Source organism: Taudactylus pleione, unplaced genomic scaffold, assembly GCF_031769625.1.
Source record: "Taudactylus pleione unplaced genomic scaffold, aTauple2 ptg000019l, whole genome shotgun sequence".
Taxonomy (NCBI): domain Eukaryota; kingdom Metazoa; phylum Chordata; class Amphibia; order Anura; family Myobatrachidae; genus Taudactylus; species Taudactylus pleione.
The window spans coordinates 30,147,914-30,173,517 of record NW_028284421.1 but is presented as its reverse complement, the minus strand read 5'-3'; the positions used below and the strand labels follow the sequence as shown (position 1 = coordinate 30,173,517).

The 25,604-nt window shown below is 44.9% G+C and overlaps 1 protein-coding gene across 1 annotated transcript in view; it reads right to left on the bottom strand.

Annotated features, from left to right (window-relative positions):
- MYO9A (myosin IXA) overlaps nucleotides 1-25,604 on the bottom strand; it is a 129,797-nt gene that overhangs the window by 49,549 nt on the left and 54,644 nt on the right. Inside the window, exons 9-17 of the mRNA XM_088446395.1 lie at nucleotides 24,540-24,629; nucleotides 24,336-24,458; nucleotides 23,735-23,869; nucleotides 21,853-21,974; nucleotides 21,620-21,761; nucleotides 20,827-21,022; nucleotides 20,235-20,366; nucleotides 386-461; nucleotides 104-253 (exon numbers count right to left, since the gene is read on the bottom strand). Coding sequence (XP_088302521.1) covers nucleotides 104-253; nucleotides 386-461; nucleotides 20,235-20,366; nucleotides 20,827-21,022; nucleotides 21,620-21,761; nucleotides 21,853-21,974; nucleotides 23,735-23,869; nucleotides 24,336-24,458; nucleotides 24,540-24,629 — 1,166 coding nt within the window. The remainder of the gene's footprint in view (nucleotides 1-103; nucleotides 254-385; nucleotides 462-20,234; nucleotides 20,367-20,826; nucleotides 21,023-21,619; nucleotides 21,762-21,852; nucleotides 21,975-23,734; nucleotides 23,870-24,335; nucleotides 24,459-24,539; nucleotides 24,630-25,604) is intronic.

Below are 25,604 nucleotides of genomic sequence, written 5' to 3'. Positions count from 1 at the left end.
TACCATACAATCAGCCAGATTATTCTGTCATTCCAAAGCACATATCAATGTCCCCAGATGTGAGGTGTCCCTTCCCCAACCAATGTACAATGGTCACTCTTACATAAGAATGCCATGGGCTCGCTCTAACAGCTTGTTGTCACTGTTGCTATTCAGATTGGAGCTGGGTGAGCTGATGAAGATTCCACCTCCCTCTAGGTAGGAGCTAGATGATGACAAGCGACTCTGTCGCCGTGTAGCCCAGGTCAGTTCCCTAAAACACAAGAGCACCATATTAACAAACTATTTTGAAAATGTAAAAAATGCAATATTTGGCATGGTTGTATAAAGCAGGAAATAAAAAGAAGGATAGACACAAATAAGTACAAGGTCTGTATTCACTTACCGTGGGCTTCTTTCTTGTATGGTATTTACTCCTTGTAGGTCAGAGAGAGGGGTGCGAGGAGTCCTACGGGGGATGTCTGGAAGAAAGGAGTACCTTTACATTACAAATGAGCAGGACTAGGAGGAACCAACAGATAAACTGTGTACCTGCACTTTATGATTGTAGTACTGTGTTTTGTCTGTGGTTATGGACTTCTGCAGGTGTGTGTGCGCTTGTGCAGTTTTCTTCTCTCTCTAGCAGTGCTAATGTGTGCAATAGATGAGTGTGACAATGTCATAACAGAATATCAATTTATACAACTCTGATTTAGCAACTTTATGTGGTCATGTGTTTTTGAAAATGATAGGAACATGCTCGGGTGACCAGTTCCTGCAGCTCCATACTTTTCCTGCAGACTGAACATGGTGGTAGGAACACAAGGACATTAATATACGCATGGTATGAGTAGCAGGCAACATTCCTGAGTGAAAGAGCAAGACAATAACCAGCAGGCCTGTGAGGGGTGACACATGCGTTCCCACAACATCACATGCCAGAAAGAGAGTGGTAGATATATTAAAGACATAGGCAGGCGTGAAGAGGAACATGCAAAAAAAAAAACTGTTACATTACAGACATTGCAATAATGAGACCTAGAGCAAGAACCATTTGCAGTCTGTTTCTCTTCACCCTATCCCTGCTACCTGTATAGATCCCCTTACCATGCCCTGTTCTAGGAACAAAACACTAAGAATTAGGAGTACTCTAACATAACTTGGAGCTAGATAAAAATGTTGCATCATACTCGCAAGATATTTTTGGCCATCTAGAAAAACAAAACATATTGAAATGTATGTGATATTCTTTAACTTCTAATGCAGATTCTCACAAAATATGCCATTACAGTCCAGGTTTTAAGGCTATCCATACTTGAGTTCAGGTCGATTAATTAGCACCTCAATCATATCATTTAACCATCTGTGTTCAAGGATATCCTTCAAATATGGACTGTAATGGCGAAGTTTGGGAACCTCTGCTCTAATCTAAGACCTGCACATGTCGAGTAGAGGAACGTCTGATCTACACTGCCCTTATGCAAAAGTGAAATATTAACCAGTGCTGCCATTTACTACTGCATTCTAAATGAAGCAAGGCGATCAGACCTATTCCACTTCCCAGAGCTAGTTATGCATACAGTAGATGTTATTGCAGCCCCATGCACACCTTTCAGAAAGTGGTCTGTTCTCAATCTATGGTCTAAATCAGTACATATCGATGAAGTCGGTTCATTCCTGTTTGATTGTAAGCAGGTGACTGGGCTCTCAACTAACAGGTCAGTAGCAAAGACTTGTTTGAACATGTCAGTAAGACAACTATATTGCGGAGTGGTCACATTTAAACCATACTTGTCTAGTTTTGAAAATGCATTTCAGGGAGATTGTGAAAGCAGCACCTATGAGCATGGCAGTAAAGTGGGCATGTACTGCTACATCTGAGAGGCGTGTCATAAAATTGACTTGCATCCAAATGCAAATGAGCCCCAAAGCAGTCAGTAAGATCTATTTGTTGATGAAAACACACTATCACTTTTCAGAAAATACATGTATCCATAGGGATCATTCTGCCTTATAACCAATGCAGGAAAATTATATTAATGATCCAATTTGATTGTAAATATCTCTGTTTATTTTTATATATAAGATATTCATAATGGCAGTTAGTTAGAATCAGGGAGATTGCTAGGCTCTTCAGGGAGACAGGGAGATTGCTACTGTTTCAGGGAGTCTCCCTGACAATGAGGGAGAGTTGGCAAGTATGATTTAAACTCATCATCTGGGTAGCTGTGGTAGAGACAGGGCCGGTTCTATGGTTACGCATGGTACGCGGCGGCGTAAGGCGCCACGTAGTGAAGGGCGCCGCGGCCGCGACCATGCAGAATTACCGCGGTGCAGACTGTGTCTCTGTGACACAGCTGCACCGCGCGTGTAGCGCTGACCGGACGGAGTTCGGTCAGCGCTACACAGTGCCAAACACACAGCCGCCGGAGCCGGCAACTGTGTGTTTGTTTCAGCAGCTGATGAGAGTCTGTCAGACTCTCATCGGCTGTTGTAGCTCCCACTGCGGGAGCCATCTTCCGGCTCCCGCAGTGGGTAATGGGAGAGACGTCGTCATGACGAAGTCTCTCCCATAATGCAAAGCGGCCCTGGAGAATGGTCGGGAGTAGCGGATATCGGCGGCGGGAGCAGGAGCGGGGGGTTCAGGTAAGTGTTTTTTTGTTGTTTTGTTTTTTATAATGTGTGTCTCTACTGGGGGGGGCTGCAAGGGGGATTACTACTGGGGGCACTTGAAGGGGGGATTACTACTGGGGGCACTTGAAGGGGGGATTACTACTGGGGGTACTTGAAGGGGGATTACAGGGGGCACTAGAAGGGAGGATTACTACTGGGGCACTTGAAGGGGGATTACTACTGGGGCACTTGAAGGGGGGATTACTACTGGGGGCATTTGAAGGGGGATTACTACTGGGGGCACTTGAAGGGGGGGATTACTACTGGGGGCACTTGAAGGGGGGGATTACTACTGGGGGCACAGGAAGGGGGGATTACTACTGGGGGCACTTGAAGGGGGGGATTACTACTGGGGGCACAGGAAGGGGGGATTACTACTGGGGGCACTTGAAGGGGGGATTACTACTGGGGCACTTGAAGGGGGGATTACTACTGGGGGCACTTGAAGGGGGGATTACTACTGGGGGCACTTGAAGGGGGGATTACTACTGGGGGTACTTGAAGGGGGGATTACAGGGGGCACTAGAAGGGAGGATTACTACTGGGGCACTTGAAGGGGGATTACTACTGGGGCACTTGAAGGGGGGATTACTACTGGGGGTACTTGAAGGGGGGATTACTACTGGGGGCACTTGAAGGGGGGATTACTACTGGGGGCACTTGAAGGGGGGATTACTACTGGGGGTACTTGAAGGGGGATTACAGGGGGCACTAGAAGGGAGGATTACTACTGGGGCACTTGAAGGGGGGATTACTACTGGGGGAACTTGAAGGGGGGATTACTACTGGGGGAACTTGAAGGTGGGATTACTACTGGGGGTACTTGAAGGGGGGATTACTACTGGGGGTACTTGAAGGGGGGATTACTACTGGGGGTACTTGAAGGGGGGATTACTACTGGGGGTACTTGAAGGGGGGATTACTACTGGGGCACTTGAAGGGGGATTACTACTGGGGGTACTTGAAGGGGGGATTACTACTGGGGGTACTTGAAGGGGGGATTACTACTGGGGGTACTTGAAGGGGGGATTACTACTGGGGGTACTTGAAGGGGGGATTACTACTGGGGGTACTTGAAGGGGGGATTACTACTGGGGCACTTGAATGGGGGATTACTACTGGGGCACTTGAAGGGGGGATTACTACTGGGGGTACTTGAAGGGGGGATTACTACTGGGGGCACTTGAAGGGGGGATTACTACTGGGGGCACTTGAAGGGGGGATTACTACTGGGGGTACTTGAAGGGGGATTACAGGGGGCACTAGAAGGGAGGATTACTACTGGGGCACTTGAAGGGGGATTACTACTGGGGCACTTGAAGGGGGGATTACTACTGGGGGAACTTGAAGGGGGGATTACTACTGGGGGAACTTGAAGGGGGGATTACTACTGGGGGTACTTGAAGGGGGGATTACTACTGGGGGTACTTGAAGGGGGGATTACTACTGGGGGTACTTGAAGGGGGGATTACACTGGGGGAACTTGAAGGGGGATTACTACTGGGGGCACTTGAAGGGGGGGGATTACTACTGGGGGCACAGGAAGGGGGGATTACTACTGGGGGCACAGGAAGGGGGGGATTACTACTGGGGGCACAGGAAGGGGGGATTACTACTGGGGGTACTTGAAGGGGGGATTACTACTGGGGGAACTTGAAGGGGGGGATTACTACTGGGGGTACTTGAAGGGGGGATTACTACTGGGGGCACATGAAGGGGGGGATTACTACTGGGGGCACATGAAGGGGGGATTACTACTGGGGGCACTTGAAGGGGGGGGATTACTACTGGGGGCACAGGAAGGGGGGATTACTACTGGGGGTACTTGAAGGGGGGGACTACTGGGGGCACTTGAAGGGGGGATTACTATTGGGGGCACTACTACTGGGGGCACTTGAAGGGGGGCTACTACTGGGGGCACTTGAAGGGAGGATTACTACTGGGGGGGACTACTACTGGGGGCACTAAATGGGGGGGAAACCTCCACTGGGGGCACAACAATGGGGGGACTACTACAAGGGGGGACTACTAGGGGCACTACAAGAGGGGGGACTACTGGGGGCACTGTATAAGCTTACAAATGGGGGCACAAGGGGCACTGCACAGGGGGGACCACTACCGCGGGCACTGCATAGGGGGGGGGCGCCAAAAAGCCTACTCGCTTAACAAAAAATTTGGGCTAGGGCCGGCCCTGGGTAGAGACAGCATTAATCAATATAGACTGTGTGGACAGTTGAAAGGTTTAAATCTCTAAATTCAGTGAAGTTAAGACATGAGTTTTCCCTTCAGATTACTGACATCTGCAAATGCAATAATGTTGCTCCTTAGAAGCAAAGATATTAAAACAAAGCTATTGTTGTAATCTACTCCATAAATGAGGTCCACAGCTTGAAGGTGTTAAGGCCCATATACACTACACCATTGGGGCAGATGTATTAAACTCTGGAAAGTGATAAAGTGGAGAGTGATACAGTATATGACCAACCAATCAGCTCCCAACTGTAATTTTTTAAACACAGCCTGTAACATGACAGTTAGGAGCTGAGTGGTTGGTCGTTTATCACTCTCCACTTTATCACTTTCCAGAGTTTAACACATCTGGCCAAATATCTTTAATGATTTGGCAGATTCCGACACATCGGAACGACAGATCGTTAAAAATGTGTAGTGTGTATGCACTAGGTCGTGTAGTGTGCGCTCCCGTGGGGTTGTCAGCCTCATAATTTGATCTTATGCACTGCATGTAAGATCAGGCAATGCGGCTATCGATCCCATACAGCCCTATGCAGGGGGCTGGCATATCAGGTGGTCAGGCACCAGATCGTTCAGTGTGTACGGACCGCCCGATATGTCGGCCAGTCGGCGCTGGGATCGTCGGCGACGTTGCTGGGTACACACATTGTTTAGTGTGTACCCAGCATTAGTTACATAAATCCTATCTAGCATTCTCTGTAATAAAACATCTCTCTCTAAATAAAATGATATCTATAAGGACTTGTGTTCTATATTCATTTGAATGGCAGGCATACACATCATCATAAAACTGTTGATTAATACATTAGTACTGACAACAATTTAGAGCAAACTACTGAATTCATGTGGGAAACATTATACAAAGAAGAAATAAATACACTAGAGTCCTGTTGGCTGCACTAATGAATAATATGATGCTGGGGATTAGGTAATGTGTATAATAAATACATGTGTGTATGATATTCTCTGCAAATCCCTGGTAATACTTCTGCACTAGATAAATAACAGGTAATAAATACATGTATTTGTAAGTTTAGTGCAGTTAAAATGTTCTATGAAAAATACCAGAAATGACAGTAGGAGAGGACAAGTCTGTATTTACATATAGGGGGGCATTTATCAAAAATCACATTTCTAATGCGGTCTGGGCGCAATATTATCCCCCAAGATCGCATTGCAAAATTTGATTTTACCATTGCCATGTATCATCCGAAAGCAGCCCGTCCCTGCAATGTGCTCCCGGGGCTTCTGAGCATGCGCAGTCCTGCCGTGGGAATCCTCCACCGGATAAATTTGCTATGTGTAGCCCATAGGCTACAGTGGGCTCGCACCATCTAAAGATGGCGAGAGTGATGCAATGACAAACAGCGGTAATCATAGATTACTGCTGATTGTTAACTATTGTTAACCCTTGTAGCGAGTGCTACAGGGGTTATGTATTGTTGTTAAAACAAGAGATATGGTAAGAACTTACCTTTGTTATCTCTGTTTCTACGAAGTCCATAGGGTCCACAGGGTTGACCTTGGGGTATAGGTTGGGAACCAAATCCGGGCACCACGCAGTTAAAGCTTTTAGCTCCCAGGATGCACTGGGTCCACTCTCCCTATAACCCCACCCCCAAGCCAGAGGCACCTCAGTTTGTAAGTAGCCAAAGGCCGGAGGAGGAGAGAAAAAGAGAGAGAAAACTGGAACACTCAATAACCATACTCACAGAAATGGGAGACGGAAAACCGGTGACCAGCCACACAGCCCATATGAAGCCAGGTGCGTCAGGGCGGGCGCCCTGTGGACCCTATGGACTTCGTAGAAACAGAGATAACAAAGGTAAGTTCTTACCATATCTCTTGTTTTCTACTTCAGGGTCCATAGGGGGTCCACAGGGTTGACCTTGGGGATGTCCCAAAGCAGTTCAACCAAGGGTGGGGACGCTCCTGTGCTGAGAGGAGAATCCGTCGCCAAAAAGGAAGCATCCTGAGAGGCAAAGGAAACCAATGCCTAGAACCTTAAAAAGGTGTGGACAGAAGACCACGTGGCCACCTAGTAAGGCAAAACAGCCGAGGCGCCACAGCGAGCCGCACACGAGGGTCACATGGCCCGAGAAAAAACAAGCATCAACAACAGGAAGGCCTACCCATGGTAGGCCCCTGAGGAAGACCTACGAGGCCATCCAGCCAACATTTGGTTATAGGCCGGCCATCCTTTCCTGTGAAAACCAGAAATCTCAGACCACCAATAAGGAGTCCGATTTCCGTAAGGAACCTGAACGGATCACATAAATCCAAAGAGGCCAGACCACAGTCAATGAGGCCACACCAGCCGAGAGGACTGGGGACAGAATGGCCGTACCCTAAGTTCCAGAATAATATGGAACCTGAAAACCACTAAGAAGAAACACAGGGCGAGAGCAACTCCCACCCTGACATGATGCCCTCCAGAAGAGGGAGCCACATGAGAACGCTCCCAATTCAGACACTCTCCTGGTTGATATAAACATCCTGAGAGAAAGAGAGAGCCTAAGCAATAGACCATGTAATGTCTATCACAACCAGCGGTTCCATTGACTGTCCCCGGAGGTAACGAAGAACCACTACTTACTCCCAAGGAGTCCCTAGGGAGGACAAATGGAGGCATAATCAAGAAAACACTCCAAAGGATGAACTGGATACCAGAGTGGAGCAATTCCATATCTTAACCATACTGACAGTGTAGAGATCCGCACTGTCAGGAAGACCAGGCCAAGTGTGAAACCCAAGCCAGCCGGAAGGAATGCCAGAATATCTGGAAATCCTGGACACCGGAGGATTGTATCGACAGGTACAATACCATAAGATTTATGGCTGCCACAGTTTGTGGTAGGTCCCAGCAAAAGCTGATCCATGTGCTCTAATCATTCCAACGATGACAAAGCCAGGGAAGCCGTAAGACCACTGTAAGGACACAGTCAAAGACAAACGACCCAGGTCCAAGGCAAAACCAAGGACCCTGAGACAACAGGTCCGGGCAGTGAAGCATCAGGGATGGAGTATCGATGTAGAGACTCCAAAGATCCAAGTACCCCTGACATCTGGGGCAATCAGGAGCCACCAACAGGAAAGCATCTCCGTCTCGATTGAAAACACTTCCAAAGACCTCGAGGAAGAAGGGAGACCGGAGAACACAGGTACACAAAGTGGAAGGACCACTTCACCGACAAAGAGTCGCTGAAGGTTGCTTCAGAATCCCCAGAGCTGGACTGTAACACCATAGTGTGATAAAGTCAGAAGGCCATGAGGGTCACCTCAGGGGGGCCCCCCCTGCTCACCAGGAGATGAAACCTCTCTTGGGGAAGAGACTAGTCCCCGGGATGCACGTCGTGACGGCTGAGGACTCCCGCTTCCCAATGGAGAGCTCCTGAAATGAACGCTGCCGAGATGGTCGGGAGGAGACCCTCGGACTATGTCCGAATATGTGACATACCTGTCATTGCCACCCAACGAACAGTGTTGCTAAAAAGGAAGCCACTGTCCTGACCCTGTCGGACTGAACCTTTTCAGGTTCACCGGGAAACAAGAGTTATGCCAGAGTAAGTTAATTGACAGGGTGGAATCGACAGACGTCCAACTGCACTGAAAAGGATTCGATCCAGACACTGTCCATAGCAAAGAAAACCCTGGACGAGATGGCCATAGCCACCCGGACAGGGACCGACTTGCCTCCGGAGAGAGCATCATCGTTTGAACAGTTATCCGACAGAAAAAACTCGTTCCATCTGGAGATGAGCCAATTATGGAAAGGCCTGGAATGGAACTGAGCCCATTCCACCATGCATCCCAGAGTGTAAAGACATCTGTCGACTGCGCAGACAACCATGTACTCCTAATGGAAGAGAGGAGATTCCGTCTTACGCCAGAAGAATTCTCAGATTCTGAGAATCCAGCAGGGATCCTAGATGAAGAATACCCAGAGAGGGATGCAGGGAGGACTTTTTCCCCGTTGATTAAACGTCTGCACCCTGAAGCAGCCACAGTCATCCTGACCTGGCCGTAAAGTACCCCGGTGATCCCGCTAAGAGCAGGAGGCCGTCCAGGTACAGGAGCATTGGGATATACTGAACAGAAGAACTGTCAGAAAATCCAAAACGCTGGTAAACCCCTGTGGGGCTGAGGACAGTCCCAACAGGCAGAGCCCGAAAAATTGTAAGTGTTGCTGTGATACAGAAAACCTCAGCCCATGCTGAGGAAAGGTCTCTGTAAGTACCCGTAGGCACTCGTCCTGTATATCCAGTGATACCATAAAGTCCCCAGGTTCCAAACATCGTATGATGGAGCATAGGGATTTCCTCCTGAGCCCAGGTAGCTTTAGGAACTGGTTCAGGGAATTGAGACAGAGAATAGGCCAAAGAGGACCATTCAGCCACCGCACCAGAAAGAAAGCAGAACAACCAGTCCCTCACTGAGATAGTGGGGATGGCCTAATTAGCTCCGCTTACCGCAACAACTGCATAGCTTTCTGGATCTGTAAGGCCCTTGTAAAGCGGGCGTACCCTCCTACCCACGTAGCCGCGGCAACTTGACACTAATACCGGGCGAACTGAGAAAATCGGTATCTCCCAGTTGTAGGCCTGTCCCGTCAGGCTGAAGAGATATCCGTAGGTTCAGAAGCAGGATCGGCTGGCAGTCCAGGCCTGCTCGGTACTGGATATGTCGGCCCTTGTAGATGCCGACAGTCTACGAAGAAACAGACCTTTAGGCTGACCCAGAGGACAAAAAAGACTTAACAGACTTAGTCTGAGGCCTTGTAGTGGGCATAGCTGAAAGCGGTAAACTTGTCGTTAGTAATACTGCCAATGTTACTACAATCTTGTCAAGGTCAGGACCAAACAATATCAACCCTAAAGATGGTATCTGCACCTCTGCATTCCCAGAGCGCAGCCATAGGGTATTACGGAGGATACAGTCGCAGCTGGAACTCTGAAAGTTAGGAGACTGGTATCCAATATAGGCATTTCCACCTATGACAACAGCATATATTACGTGAGCGACCAAATACATTTGAACCCCCGACGTGTTGGAGGGGAAAAAACGTTACAAATGCATCAACCCAATATGCAATAGTATTAACCAACCATGCTATAGCCATGGTAGGATGGGTAACAACTCCTGAAAGCAAGTATACTGATTTCAGGCAGAGTTACCACCTACGGATCCGAAGAATCCGACCACGCAGGAATGGGAGGCGTAGTAACGTCTGTAATCAGACGAGTAACACGCCCATCCACCCCAGGAGGGGCTCGTGATGACCCTCAGGGAATTTGGGACAGGAGGCCAAACACTGTTGTAACACCTCCTATCTGGCAACAGCCAGAGTCCCGCTATGCGATCCACCCGCTAGTCAGCAACAGGGAACCCGAAGGCACGCAATACTGAGGGTGTATGATACAGGTGCAGGTCAACATTCACTCTAACCAGAATGGACCTGCTACCAGCCCTAAAGCAGGGATAATAATACCTGAAATAGGCTTCCCCCCGTGTAAGAGGGAAAGAGCCCCAAACAGTACCCAGTTCACGGCAGAGCCAACTGGGAAGTAACCACAGGGCGTCAACCACGCCAATTAGCGTTTCGTAGAAAACGACATCCACCCAGGGTGGCTGTTGTGGTAATCCCTGCAAGGGGAATGACAGACTATTGTGGCACCAGGGGGAATTCATATACTGCGAAAAACCCCTGCAGGGAGCGGTAGTCTGTGTCACAGGGGAAGAGTGCAAGAAGCTGCGAGATACCCTGAGATGAAAAGGGCAGTATGGTGAAGTAACCCCAAGTGAGGTACAACAATGGGGCCCGCCCGGCGATCCGCAATTGAGAGGATCCCGAGAAAACAAACCGCCCAAGGGGGTCGTGAAAGGGGCCGGCACCAGATGACGCCACATACAGAACCCTTTATGAGTCAAATCCTCCGCACTAACACCTGCAGCACATGACTTGCAGGATAGTAAAAATGGGTGCAGTATAACGCTCTATCTCCTGGTCAGACATATCTGACCAATCTTGGCGGAAATATTAAGCAGCACTATACTGGTCAGTACAGCTGTATTAGGGCAGATAAAGAAAAGGGATAGATATACACTGACAGGTGAGAGAATAAAGTACAGTCAGCACTAGCATAAGTCACATACAATGCAGATATATACATATATACATAAACATGTCATATAATATACTGCACTATTACACTGCATTCAACTGCCCAGATTCAGTGTCTGGGAAGGCTACAGCGCTGTGTACACTGACCTGACGGTGAGGTACGCAGGGGGACTGGACCAACTGCCATCCTGAGAGATTTCTGCTGCACCACAGAGATAAAATGGCCGCTGGAGACCTCAGAGGAAGCGTGGCCCGCGGAGGAAGCAGCTCAGCGACGCCAGACTATGGATACTGAAAGGCGCGCTGAGCTGAGGGGAGGAGCCGCTGTAACAGGGAAGGCTGCCTCCCCTGGCCGGCTATTAACCCCCGGGACGCCGGCTCCCTGCACCGATCGTTAAGTCCCTGGTGGTCTAGTGGACACACGGGGTATGGGGGGCCCGCCGCCACTGCCGGCGCCTCCGGTCTGTCCCCTGAGACCGGAGGCACAGGACTGCATTTGAAATGCGCGGATCACCGCAAGCGGTGATCCGCGACCTTACCTGCTCCCCGTGGATCCGGCAGCAGTCCTGGGCGCCCACAGAGTCCGGCTAGTACAGACTCTGGGGTCCCGCTGAGATCCCCAGATCTGTACTGGCGTCTCAGCGCCAGCGGGGTGACGGAGCGGCAGCTTAGACGTCCTATGGACAGTCCGACGCTGCCGCTCTGAAGAGTCCAAAGTCCATGGAAAAAACTTTGTCCCTAAAAAAATAAAATAAGCTTAGGGGCTGCTAATCAGCTCCCCCTGCGCTAACGGTGACCCGACTCCGGCCGGGCACCAACTTAAACTGAGGTGCCTCTGGCTTGGGGGTGGGGTTATAGGGAGAGTGGACCCAGTGCATCCTGGGAGCTAAAAGCTTTAACTGCGTGGTGCCCGGATTTGGGTCCCAACCTATACCCCAAGGTCAACCCTGTGGACCCCCTATGGACCGTGAAGTAGAAATAGGGCCCTAAGTCTAATACCCTTCCCCAACATCAATCATCGGGGTGCACTTGCACTAGCCTGATCAAAGTACAAGAGATCTGTCTGACAACAGCTGTATGTACACTTCCGTCCAACTCTGCATAGCCTGCAACTCCACTGACACAGTCTCTCTGAGCTCTGCCTATGTGAGATTACAGTCCAGTTACATGCCTTTCAGTCACAAGTGGAGATGCGACTGAAAAAGCCTCAGGAAAAATGTAAACAGGCATGTATATATATATATATATATATATATATATATACATACATATATATACATATATATACACATATATATATATATATATATATATATATATATAGTCTGCATCGGGCTCATAATCTGTACAATAAAATGTAAAAATACAGAAATGTCCTTATTTACTATTCATCAGTTAACAATAGATGTGATTGAAGTGAGTGACTGTTATAGGTAAAAATAATTGCCGAGATGGAGATACTGAGAAACATAGCGGAGGGAAAACTCGCCTAGGGTACACACTTTTCCGATTGCAGGCTGACCGGGTGCTGTGCAGAACGTCCCCAGTGTGATGCCCTGTCAGTCACGTACACACTGTGTACATAACACAGTGTGTTCGGGTTTCTATGGGATCGGGAGGTCGACCCGATAAATATTAAACCGTACATAAGATGCGACCTCCCGATCCCAACCATTGTAGGAGCGTTAAAAACCATTTATCGGCTAACGCTCCTGCATCGGGACAGCATACACACCTATACAATCCAACAGCCTTTCTCTCGATATTGGATGAACGGTCCGATGATTGTATAGGTGTGTACCCAGCTTAAGGCCTGTAATGTTGGGTTAGAAGAAAGCTCAAACACAAATGACCCTTTTTTGTCCTTCCCATTAATTGTCTTAAATGTTATCACTTGGCTATGTTTATGCTGAGTACACACTGGCTGACATATCGTCCGTTCAATTGAACGGCCGATATATATATCGTGTGTACGTCGGCCAGTGTGTGCAGAAGATATGTCGGAGAACGACGCCGTTCACAGACATATCACGTCAGCTGTGCAGCACAGTTGATGGCAGATAGATGTGTAAGTCGTGCTGTGTGTACGGGCAGTCAGCCATTCATCTGTATACTTGCTGCAGAGGCTGCCAGGGAGGGGGAGCATGACGCGACCCACGGCCAGGAGGACCGCAGTGATGGTTGTTCAGTGTGTATAAAGATCAATTGATCTGCAGATACATCTTTCTGGTGTGTACCCACCGTAACTTAATGCTGGTTAATGCCTACTATGACATACCATAGAGAACTAAGGGCCTGCTTCTGAGGCGGAAGCAGTGTAGATGTTGGATAAAGTGGAGAAATGTTTTTCTACTGCGTATTCGCCAAACCCACACTGCGCATGCACGGCGATGGATTAGAGACAGTGGGTGCACTAAGGACTTTTTTTTTTGCAATGTGAGTGATAGGTAGTCGGCATTTGTGGGGAGGTAATGGAGGGGAGGGGGGGGGGGGGGATACCAAAACACAGGCGTGTCAGGACTGTTTTCTGGGTATGGCTTATTGAGCCTCTGCAAATTTCTATGCAGCTGGAGAGGTTTAGGTTAAACCAACATTGTGAGACAGCCCTGGGCTGCTCAGATGTTCAATGTGCGACCAATATTCCCGATGTTTCCTCTTTTGTACAAAAGCGGAAGATTTCAGACGCCAGAGAATGCATCTGTGTACAAGATGGCTTCTGAGTCATTAGCATACTTCCGCAAGTCTGCTGCATCCTAATTTGCAGATGTGAATTGCAGCCACCTCTGAATCAGGCCCTAAATCTCATTGGAAATAGAGTCCAATTAAGGAAACAATGTTGGTATGGTGTCCTGTTTCAGTGATCTATCATGCAAGATGAAAGAATAAATTTGGTGACTACGTAGAACCAGGTCTAGGAGGACAAATACGAGGGACCGGCACCATTAGCAAAGTGTTGTCATGACATTCGCATCTTTTTCATACAGAATGACTGATTTGATTTAATCAGGCAGGGAAAAGGGAAAACGAAAGAACAGAAACATATTATTTATATATGGAGAAGGGATTGGCGGACCTTCCCGGAACCCTAACAAAGTTAGATCTATGTCTACACAACACTTGATCTAATAGTGTTGGTGAAAGAGCTTAACTTGATGTGGACCAACATTACCCTATTGATCCACACACCACCCTCACACCAGTGAGATCACCAAGTTTTCTAGCAACCTCTCTGCACTGAATGCTGAAGATCAAATGGGCGTTTTTATTTTACATCAGAGATAGACTGCTGGCTGCCACAAACTAGGTAAAGTGTTGTCCAAAATGAAAAAGAACTATCATTTATATAACTACAGTAGCTACAATTAACTGTGCTAGTCATTGCTTTATTGATGTTCCTCCTCTTTTATGATGTAGAACAGCCCTTACTCATATACAGCAGTATGCAGAAATTATTGTTGTTGTAGCAGTTAATAAAAACTTTTAACATATGCCAGAAGTCCAAATTATTCTAAACCAACGCAATCTGTTTTACATACCAGTCACTACAGGCTGAGAAACTTTTACTCAAAAATATTTTATGAAATATCTTTATATCCAGAAAATGAAAGAAAAACAAAAACTGTAAATGAATAAAGTGAACAACTGCTGATGTTTGATAACTATTGAGGGAATGGTTCAGAGGTGGAGGCAATGTCGTTGTTTGTGCAGTTGGCCAATGTTTTTTGTACTGAGAGTGTGTCTGAGTCACACGACCCATGCGTCCCGATGACACAGCAGTCGTAGTGAGGATTATGATGGAGATGGTTTAACAGTCAGGGACCGTTTGTGGGAGGTAACGGGATAGGGGAGGGGGTGGCGACTCAAAAGCAGGTGCGTCGCGATCGCTTTGTGGTAGAGTCATAGCCTGCGTCTGCGTCCTTGCACACAGCTAAACTGGCCCTTGCGTCTTAATTCAGACGGACATTCTGACCAACCATAGGGTTGTTCTCAAGTTTGATGGTGCAACTGATCTGTGACCGACAGTGCGACTTTGTACAGCTGCTGATCAGAGGCGCTGCTAGGGGGCGTCTACAAATCCCAGCGGCTGTGACGTTTGCATATTTTCTCACACCTGGAACTTGTGTCCACCTCTGAATCAGTCCCTGAATCCCTGCAAAGGAGCATTGCAAAGCAACAAGATGGAGGGGAAATGACAAGGATAGACATAGAACAGGGAGACACAGAACAGGAATGCTTTATATATTTTAGTATATTTTATACACAGTGCTCCAAATTACTGGGAAAAATACTGATCAAGTAAGGAGTTTATAGGTCTCATACTTGTATTTGGGATAAGCTATAGGAGATAGTTTTGAATGACTACTGTAAAATTCATTATTTGGAATATCTTCTGATTACTAAATTCCCAATCTATGTACAGGTATTACAAAGTTTAATCATTTATTTAAAAAAAAAAAATGTTATTTCTCATAAATGCCTACAGATCAGCATATCAATTTATAGAAATGTCTAGTGGTTCATGTACTGTAGAGTTGGGCACCGCCCCCAATATCAGCACAAGATGCACATGTGAAAACGAATGTACGTGCATACTATTATTTATATGGTACAATCAGGAACAGGGATTAGGAGGGCTATCAGGCATCAATGAAGAAACTAGCTTTTTATTCTTTTTTCTGCAATAAATTTTAAAGAGTACCAATACATATATTGTACAATGACAGAAATGACACTGCACAAGCCTCGACATAATTAAAAGCTGAAAGAATGGGTACATGTTTAATTTTATGGATAATGACAGAAACTGAATAAAAATAATGAGACGAGAGAAAGGGAGAAGGAAGGATACCTATGTGTGTGGGGTCCATGAATGAATGATATTTCTGAGACTCTTTAAACTCTACCCAGTAAAACCAGGTGGAGATACATTTGGAATATCTATGGAAGGCTGAAAGGATAATATCTTCTATATCCATATACAGATCTATACGGCAGAACCACTCCTGAATAGATGGGGATAGAAGTAATTTCCAGTGTGCCGGAATCACCAACTTGGCAGCATTGTTTAGCTATTTCAGTAAGGATTTCTTGTATTTAGAGATGAGGATGTCTATAAAGTTGGAAAACCAAAATCTATAAACAGTCTGGTTATCAGAACCAGAAAAGTTTCTAGAGGTGGAGAAAACCCTTTCCCAGAGTGTCACTTTGCTAAATCTTTCTTGTGAGGCATCCTGGAAAGTTGGAAGGATGGATGAATTGAATAATGAAGGCAGCACAATATGTAGTTATGCTCCATGCAGGGGTAAAAATGTTGCGATAAAAGAATATACAGCAACATAGGCAGCAGGACAAGGTCCAAGCAGAAGGGTGCACACTGTCAGTCCCCCATGCAGGGCTTAGAGGAAGAGCATATTAGAAGACAAGGGACAGTTCAATCTTACATCTCCAATGAGGTAGAAGGGTGGCTCCCAGGTATGGTTAAAGCCTATATGAGAAGCCCTGCAGGTGGACTGGGGTATAAAGGCTATAGGTCCTCCCTGTTCTAAACACGCTGCCATACAAACTGTGGAGATCACTGACTGTGGAGGCAATTGTCAGCAAGCCACCCTCAGCTGGGACAAGAAGGTAATTGAACTGACTCGCCAGGCTGTTCTCCATGTCCCCTGGGCTAGGTGTCAGTAAGAAGGAGGCAGAAAGGAGGGAGCAGGCTGGCTGTGGGAGAAGGGCAGTGTTATGTGGAGCTCCACCCCCAGACAGGGAGAAATCAGGAGTCATACACTGTGCAGCACCTCCTTAGGCAAAGGACACACAGGCAGCTAGAGAGGCTCCCAAATCCCTGGAGCACCGGAAACAGGCCACACTGCGGGCTGGAGGATGCACCAAGTGTAGCGCCATCCCTGGGTGGAGAGTCTTGATGGATCGCTACTTTGCTCTGCAGTCTCACATTACTGCAGCAGGACCAATGGTCCCCACAAGATGTAGCATGGAACAGCCAAGATGAGGCCAGTAGGCCAGAGTGGAACACTGTTCCCAGAAGAGGAACGCAGCAAAGCCCGAAGAAAGTGTTCTGCAAGCAATTATCACAACCGGGCAGAGCAAGAATCAACAAAAGGTTCTCCCCAGGTGGTCAGAGGTGAGGCACCAAACACTTAAAAGCAGCAGTGATGCTGAGCTCAAATAATGAGCGTCCACCATCTTCGGCGCGTGGGCCACTTCCCTGAAGAAACTAGTTTAAAGGCACATATGAAGGTTGGGAAGCAGGAGGAAAGTCTGATTCATTCATGAAGTTGGGAGACTACAATTCCCAGCAGCTTCTGCAGCTGCTCAAGAGGTGGTTATATAAGCAGTGGCAGGTGGTAATAAAAGTGACAGTTGGTCAGGGCAGAGCTATGCTTAGGAGGTGCTGAAGGCGGCCAGTCCAGGGAGTCCTGAGTAATGGTCCAGAGGCAGGAGCTGTGTGCTGGAGGTGCCGCTGGCCATGTCTTACAGGAAACAGCTGTCCCATATTGTCCAGCATGAGGAACATGGCAGCCAAGTGACACAGCGATCAAGGCAGACCTGGGGAAGCAGATGTAAGAGAGGAGGGTTCTGATCACAGCATCTGAGGATAAGACAGAAGTGTAGCCAGAAGCTCTCATCTGGGACAGCTCTGGGATACCTTATACACCCCTTTCACCTCAGACTATCACTCCTATTACCACAGAGCTAGTATACTACCAGGTAAACTAAGCACAGATATATCTGAAATGGAAAGATTGCTTCTACAACAAAAAGGGGAAAAAAAGGAACTAAGCCTTGGATGGAGATAAAGTGAACGGAGATATAGCAACCAATCACCTCGTAACGGCCATGTTAAAGGCTGTTTGAAAAATGACAGTTAGGAGCTGCTTTGCGTAGCTAAATCCGGTGCTTTTATCCGCGTTAAATGCTAATGGGTGACCCAACATAGAAGAAGTTGAATAGCTCAATCAGGCGCATATTCGTACATTTGTAGGGGGCGTGAAAAACATTTAATATCGCAGCCAGTGACTCCAGATATCCAGTAAAATATATTCCCCCAAGCTACTGACTCAGGGTTGTTAACCTGCAGTAATTCACCTTCAAGAGAGATGACATTGGCTGATATATAGCTTATAGTGTTCCCACTAAGCTGTTGAGCACACTTAGCAAGTCCAAATTCATTCCAATAAAATGGATCAATTATCCATCGGATCTGTCCTCCAGATTGAGGGACACTGTGGATATAATTGCTGAACTATAGTTGTAAATATATAGATGTTTGAAGAATTATCATATTCTTTATTCACTTAACTTTTGTTCTTAACTAAAGTATAGTATAACTGCATGGATTAAAATAAGTAATTAATAGTGTTGCTATTAACTATACGCTGAACATTCCTGCTTCTCAAGAGTTCCTGCTTAATAAAGCCCATAATTATTGTGTTGGGGACTGTGGACTACTTGCCTCTCTGCCATGACGTGGGAAGGAGGAGTAAAAGGAACAACCTAACAGTGAGAAATTCCACAACAGTCCATCCTCAAACTCATTATGGTATCACATAGGGCTGCAAATGAAGCGACTGGCAGAGCTCTGTCAGACACATCTCATGATTGGTCCAGCTTTACAACACTAGCATGTAAGTCAAGTTTACATCCAGAGTAACAAGAACATTTAATATAGACTAAGACTACTTAATGCATAGCTAGCATTAACATTTAACATTTAAGTGAAATTACATTAAATACAAACAACTGTCGCTTTCCCCTTTAAAGACTTTTCTTGTTAAATAGAAATATTAATTAAATAATGCAAATAGACAAACGTGACTTCATATAATAGGGCAACCACACTAATTAAGTACTATTAGTCATGGGCGTAATTACCATAGGTGCAAGGGGTGCAGCTGCTATTGGGCTCAGAGCTGAGGGGGGCCCATCTTCCTTGCCAAAGTTACATGTGTTATATACATTTCTCACCATTGGGTGGTACATAGGGGCTATTACAAATGTCTTGCTATGAGGCCTTCAAATACCTAGTTACTCCCCTGCTATTAGCTGAAGAGGTGAATCCGCAGCATCCAATCAGAAGGATTAGAGCTGTAGTTGTAGATTGTTGTCATCACTTATCGTTGCACCAGCCTCCCAGCACATGTAAACGTCATGCCTGCTGACTGCAGTATATGCAGACAGGTCTAACTCCATTACAAGTATTAGAAACAGATCCTTATTGTAACTCAGCCCACGCTCACCCACCACTGCCTCCCCAGTTATTAGAAGCGGGTAGTGTAATATACCACCAAACAAAAGCACAGACATACGTGTATGCCTTTTTTATGGTGTGCATGCACGGTACTATAATATACAGAAGTACATCCAACTGTACATAAGAACAGTGGTGTTTCTGAATAGTATACTACATGTTCCAGGGACTGGAACCTTAATCCCATTCGTTTACTGCTCTTAACAAATAACAGTGGTGCATGAGAGAATTATAAAAGAAAAAATGATGGCAGGCAACCTCAACTACAAAACGAAAATATTACAGAGACATTTATATTCTGCTAAGAGATTACATACAAATCAGCACCTCTACTGATTGATTTGTAATGTCTTAGAACATCATTTCCAATCCTATAACTGCTGTGAGCATGTCCTTGGCTAAATCACAGCTACAGGCATTTATTTCTCTCAGCTGTCAGACAATAATACCGAGTAAGTTAAAAAAAAAAAAGTCATAACAATAAGTATCTCAATGCCTACAAATGACTCATGTGGATACCGCAGCGCATCTCATAAACCCATGTAATTAACTGAAGTTTACAAACTAGTGCATTGCTCATCCAACAACATGGTTTAATGGTTATCAATAAAATAAATTAAAAGGGCTAGCAAGCATGTTAATATAAAGAGAGCTCTTGTATTACACATCTTGTGAAAAGGAAACAGATGATTATATATTGCATTATACATACAGATGAGCTGGTTTTATGTATGTTTGTGGATAGACAGAAAACATTCAGGTATAGGCACATGAGTAAATGCAGTCAGAAAACACCTTGGTATGGAGCCTCTTTGTATACTGTATGTACGTGTACAGTCAGATCTGCAGCCTGGGTGTATCTATGTATAGGTGCACTATTGCGCTAAACTCTAGAAGCGGAGCCTCGTGTTGATGAATTTGCAGAGGATTCTGGGACGAGAGCCTTACTGTATTGGTCGTTCTGACACCTCTGCAGGATCTGTAAGCTCCTTTGGTGGACGGGGTGCTGCAGAAAGCTAAAGCTAGAAAGGCCTTTGTGAGATGAGCCTGGTGGCCCCGGTGTACAGGGGGGGCCCGAGCCTTGAGAGCAAAGACACAGGAAGAGAAGACAGAGATAGATTAACCAGAGAAAGGGCAGAGTAACAAACTCCCAGCAAAGACAGAGGCAGAATACCCCAAAGATGCATATACTGAACCCAGAAATAGAGATAGAAGTATGTGAGCTGGTATATCATATGGCACCTATGCAGCAGTATTAGGACATACAATAATCATGAGGGCATCTCTCAGTAGGAGACATGTCCATAATCTGCCAGTAATTGTGCCATCCACAATAAAGTATATTTACTGCATAAATGTTTTTCAAATACCCATCTTAGAGCTCTTTTAGTACATCCCATTAAAGCCTTAACCCAGTGTAATAAACCCCTAATGTATATGGTATCACTCCTAATGCAGCCGCTCCATGTTGTCTCCAGCCTCAGCCCATGGCCACTCACCAGGTCACTCCCAGTATATTCCAATATATCATTACACTTACCAGTCTTCTTGCCCACGTTGTTTCTACCACTCTGTCTAAAAGCCCACAGTGCTCTGAAAACCGCTCTTAGCAATGCCCAGCGAAATGCTCCCACTGGACTTATGGCAATCATTCCCCGAATAAAGGCATTCCGGCTGCTGCGCAGTAAGGCTACAATGTCTGGGCGCATGTGATCTGTGTTCTTCTCCCGGAAATCCTGCAAGGGTTAATAATTCATCAAGTCCGGGTTATAAGGCTAGCCTCATAGCCAATTCTTATATACAATTGTTAGTATATACTATTTACAGGATACATATGAGCAGATTGATGGCTCTTATGGGTTCTTACACCCCCCCCCCCCTCAAAAAAAAACAAAAAACAAAAATTTTGCTATAATGCCTTTTCCGTCATATATTCACAGTGATGTTTTCCATTCCCCCTCCCAAATTCAACTTCATTACTCAATCTCGTGTTGCCACCTGTTACATTATCTGAAAATAAGATACACTTCTCTGAGCTAAACATCTAATTGAGAGTATACTAAAACAAGACTTAGTTTAAGCAAACTACATTTTCTTTCTGAGAACACAATTTATAATATCGCCTCTATAACAAAAGAACTGCTTGCAATGGATTGGCGTACATGACCAGCCATTCCCTACTATGGAAGCACATACAAAACAAAGACACAAGACTTTCATTAACATGTGTTGTTACTATGACTAGCTGAAACACTATTGGCTTGTGATAAGCTGTGTCACTGTCCTAACATTAATATGGGGACATGAATTTCACCAATATATATACATCTCACCTTAACACCATATTTGACCTTGCCAGCATAGTGCTGGATAATGAAAGCTGGCTCCATAACAGCTGGGAACTCAATGTAGGGGTTGCCTTCATGGTGACGTTTAAACTTCTCAAGCAGAGTTTGATGAGTAGCTTGGGGGAAGCTAATGAAAATGGTAAGAAGAAACATTATTACAATGGAAATAAAAATTAGATTCTAGAAAACAAATGAGGGAGCACAATGTTGAATCTTACTTGCTTTCCTCGTCCAGCAACTGGATTAGCCCTGTTGGCCTCTTGCTAATCAGACTGATGCAGCCTCCATTGTCAGAGTAGTTAATATTATTCCAGGTTATTCCCTCAGATCGGTACTGCTCCTGGAAGTAAAAAACAGGCAACAGGACCCTGATGTCACCAAAGTCACTTGTAATTTATTACATGTACTAGATGATCAAAGTCAGAGAACTGACAAGCTATCACATTATTGCATTATAAGTTAGCCTAATATTACTTAAGCAGTCATTTTTCTAACAAACAATATACAAATCTAATAGAAAAATATATGATTATAATGCAGTGTATATACTAAGCAATTAGAATAGAAGTCTGGCTGATTAGCATGTTGACTGCGCTACTTACTCATAGATACTGTATGCATGTTTCACTGATTTTCTAAGGGAACAGTTAATACAACCTTTGCAGAATACAATATTGAATGGGACATATTTCTGCACATGTACAATTAGTAAAATAAAATATAATAAGGGCCATATCTAATTCGATACGAAAACTTTGCGCATTGTTCCCCCGAATGTGTGACTTCGCGGTTCTATCGAGTCTGCAGTTATTTGCACAATACGCTTGTAAAAGGCATTCGTCCGGAAAAATACCTTGGCGTTAGCGGCGGAAATTACAGCTGAAAATGGGGAAATTTGCCTGTACCCCAAAAAAAGGTTTGGGGTTCTCAAAGTGTTTTAAATAGCTGTTAACTATGAAGAATTCACACGTGCAAGAAAGCACGCCTACTAGGAACACATTTTTTTTGTGAAAAAGTTTGCACAAGTGTAAACTTTTCGCACAGCCGCGGCTCATCACAGCTATTTGGATATGGCCCTTAATGGGATATCTGTTTGTAAATCAGTATTTACTATATAAATGAAAATTCCATTGGAAGAAATTACAATTTCAAATATTTTTGTAGCCACCCAAGAGTCTTTACATTCTTGCTTGTAGAACTCTTTACAGGTCTTCCTGCAATCTCTGCACAAATGACATCTTCCCAAACATTTTCAATAATAACCACCAAACATTTTCAATAATAACCAAGCCTGGGGACTGTGAAGTCCATTTCAAAATCTTATTATTTAATTCCTGCAAGTGCTTCATGGTAGATTTGGAGTTATGTTTTGGATCACTTTCTAGTTAAATGAAATTAGCTAAAATAAGAAGTAGTAAACATCTCCTAAGAATATTAGAGCTACCCCTGTGCTTAACAAGGTGTCATCTAATGCATTTATTTCTGCAAAGTCTTCACCACTTTTATGGTTGTGACCAAACGTTTCTGTCTTATACAAGTATTGCTTTATACAATATATTCCAGACGTTGGCTTTTGTGATGAGGTCGTAGAAAAAGGTTTCCATCGGACAATTCTTGCATGCAGATCATATTTATATAAGTAACCCTCTGTAGGTCCTTGCTTTAATAGGTAGCTTCTGCTTTTCATGTCTGACCAGTATAACAGCAGTTCTAGCAGAGATTCTCCTTGGCTTTACAGATCTTTTCAGTCCAATAGTTCCTCCAGACAAATGCAGTAACTATTAGTATCTTTCTGCTCTGCTGTCTTCTGAAATAAACTGACACTTGAGAACTTGAATTGGAAGGGGAAATGTGGCATCTAGCTTGATTCAAACAACAATTATTAAATTACATTGCTCAGAATTAAATCTGCCCAATTTCATAGTGAACAGGATGAATACTATGAGGCATATCACTTATTACATTATGATAATATACACCGGAAAATGAGGCTAGTCTCTATCTATTCAGTCAGGCCCGGCAGGAATGATCACATTAAAAGGGACAGAGCCAGCGAACAGACCTCCTGCTATTCCTCCCCTTCAGAAGTAAGTATCTAACCTGCTCCAGCTGAAACAGATGCTGATTGAAATAATGCTGCAAACGTTCATTGGCAAAGTTAATACAGAATTGTTCAAAGCTGTTACTGCCGTAGTCTTCAAAGCCAAAGATATCAAGGACCCCAATGGAAAGAGTCTGGAATGAGAGAGGATATGTTTAATAACAATACTTACTGTATACTCTCGGTACAGGAATAGTAATGTAATTACGCAGAAGTAGCTACTCCTTAAGGGGCTGCTGATTCTGCATAGAGAGTATATAAAAAAGCAAGTAACTTTGAACCTGGAATAAACCAAGTTGCAATGCAAGGGGTGCAAAAACATTTATTATTTTTGCATGCAGGGTAAATACTGGCTGCTGTTGAATGTAGCTCACAAATGCTGGACAACTTTGTTTTTATGTTGCAATTTATATTTGAGCTAGGACACTCCTCTCTCACATCTAAATCTCTCTGTCAAGTGCTAGACATTTATCCTCAGGGGTGCAGAGGGAGATTGGTGTCCACCCATCAACAATAACTAAATGGGTCCTTTCATATATTGTATATTTGACTACTCTTTTGCCACATATTAGCGACATCTATACACTGGTCTCATCTTACCTGACTACCTTCATCTATCGCCTTGCTATTGATGTTGAGCAGGGCATGGTTGATACGAAAGACAATCCAATCAAACAAGGCGCTGTATAGAGACTTCGCCAGAGAGTCTCTGACTGTGATAGCCTAGAACGCAAAAACAAGCAATAAATACTGGAAATGCTTCCCACACTGATATACTATATTTGCTAAATGGTTTCTCATTACCTCTGGCAGGCGATATGGCAAGATAAGTTTTTCTCCCACAGTAACAGTTTTCCTAGTGGTCAAAGCATCCAGAAGCATTTCTTCACGCACCTGAGATATACAGAGGAACCAATGCTTAATTTGAAAAAAATTGTGTTGCACACAATGTACCATTGGTATAGAAAAGAGAGCTTCTGAGATGTGAGACTAAAAAACGGTTTGTTCACACTTTCACAGAACATGGGAGATTCCTGTACACCTTTAACTTGTGCCATAGCTGAATACATAAAGGAACGTAGAAAAACAATTTAATTAATATAAAATAGTAAATGATCTGAATGCTTCCTTCAACAATTTCCCATAAAAAAAAAAGTATTTAATTGAATAAATGAATGTCAGAAGGACTTTTGTTTTGTACACAAGACAGATATTCTTTTGTTTTATGCTGCTATCAGACAACAGAACACGGACACATGATTTTGCAATTATTTGTCTGTTGATACTTAGACGTGAATAACCTTCACTACTCTATTGTTTTGGGGGGTTGGGGATGAGACAAAGTGCCATTCTTTACACGGTCGGTTTTCAGTATTAAAATTAAGGTTTAGGATTAATGGTTTTCCAACAATCACCCATTTCCATTTTGTGATGTATAGTGCAGCTACTACATGATGATCACACAATTTCATTATATTACATGTTCTTAAAACAATACAATTGTCCTTTAAATCTTTATTTGTCATTTAAATCATTGGTCATTAAATTTTAGGGAACGTGAGGGCCCCATACATCAAGCAGCCGTTTCCCCCAAATTAACCGGAACCACCGATCAGCATTTCGGGAATGGCAATCAGTGGCCATCAATGATCGCCGATGCATCAGAGAATTGGGGGATACTTCTTGTTAAATATCCCTGATTTGCCGATCCCGATCATATTTTGGTAGGGATCAGCAAATCAGGGAAATCTATCATGTTGGATTTCACCGAAGTCCCAACCCCGGCGTCTGGGGATCAGAGCATTGCGTCAATCCATCGCTGATGTAAGGGCAGGAATTGATACTCTATTTAACCTGTGTCATGAGAAA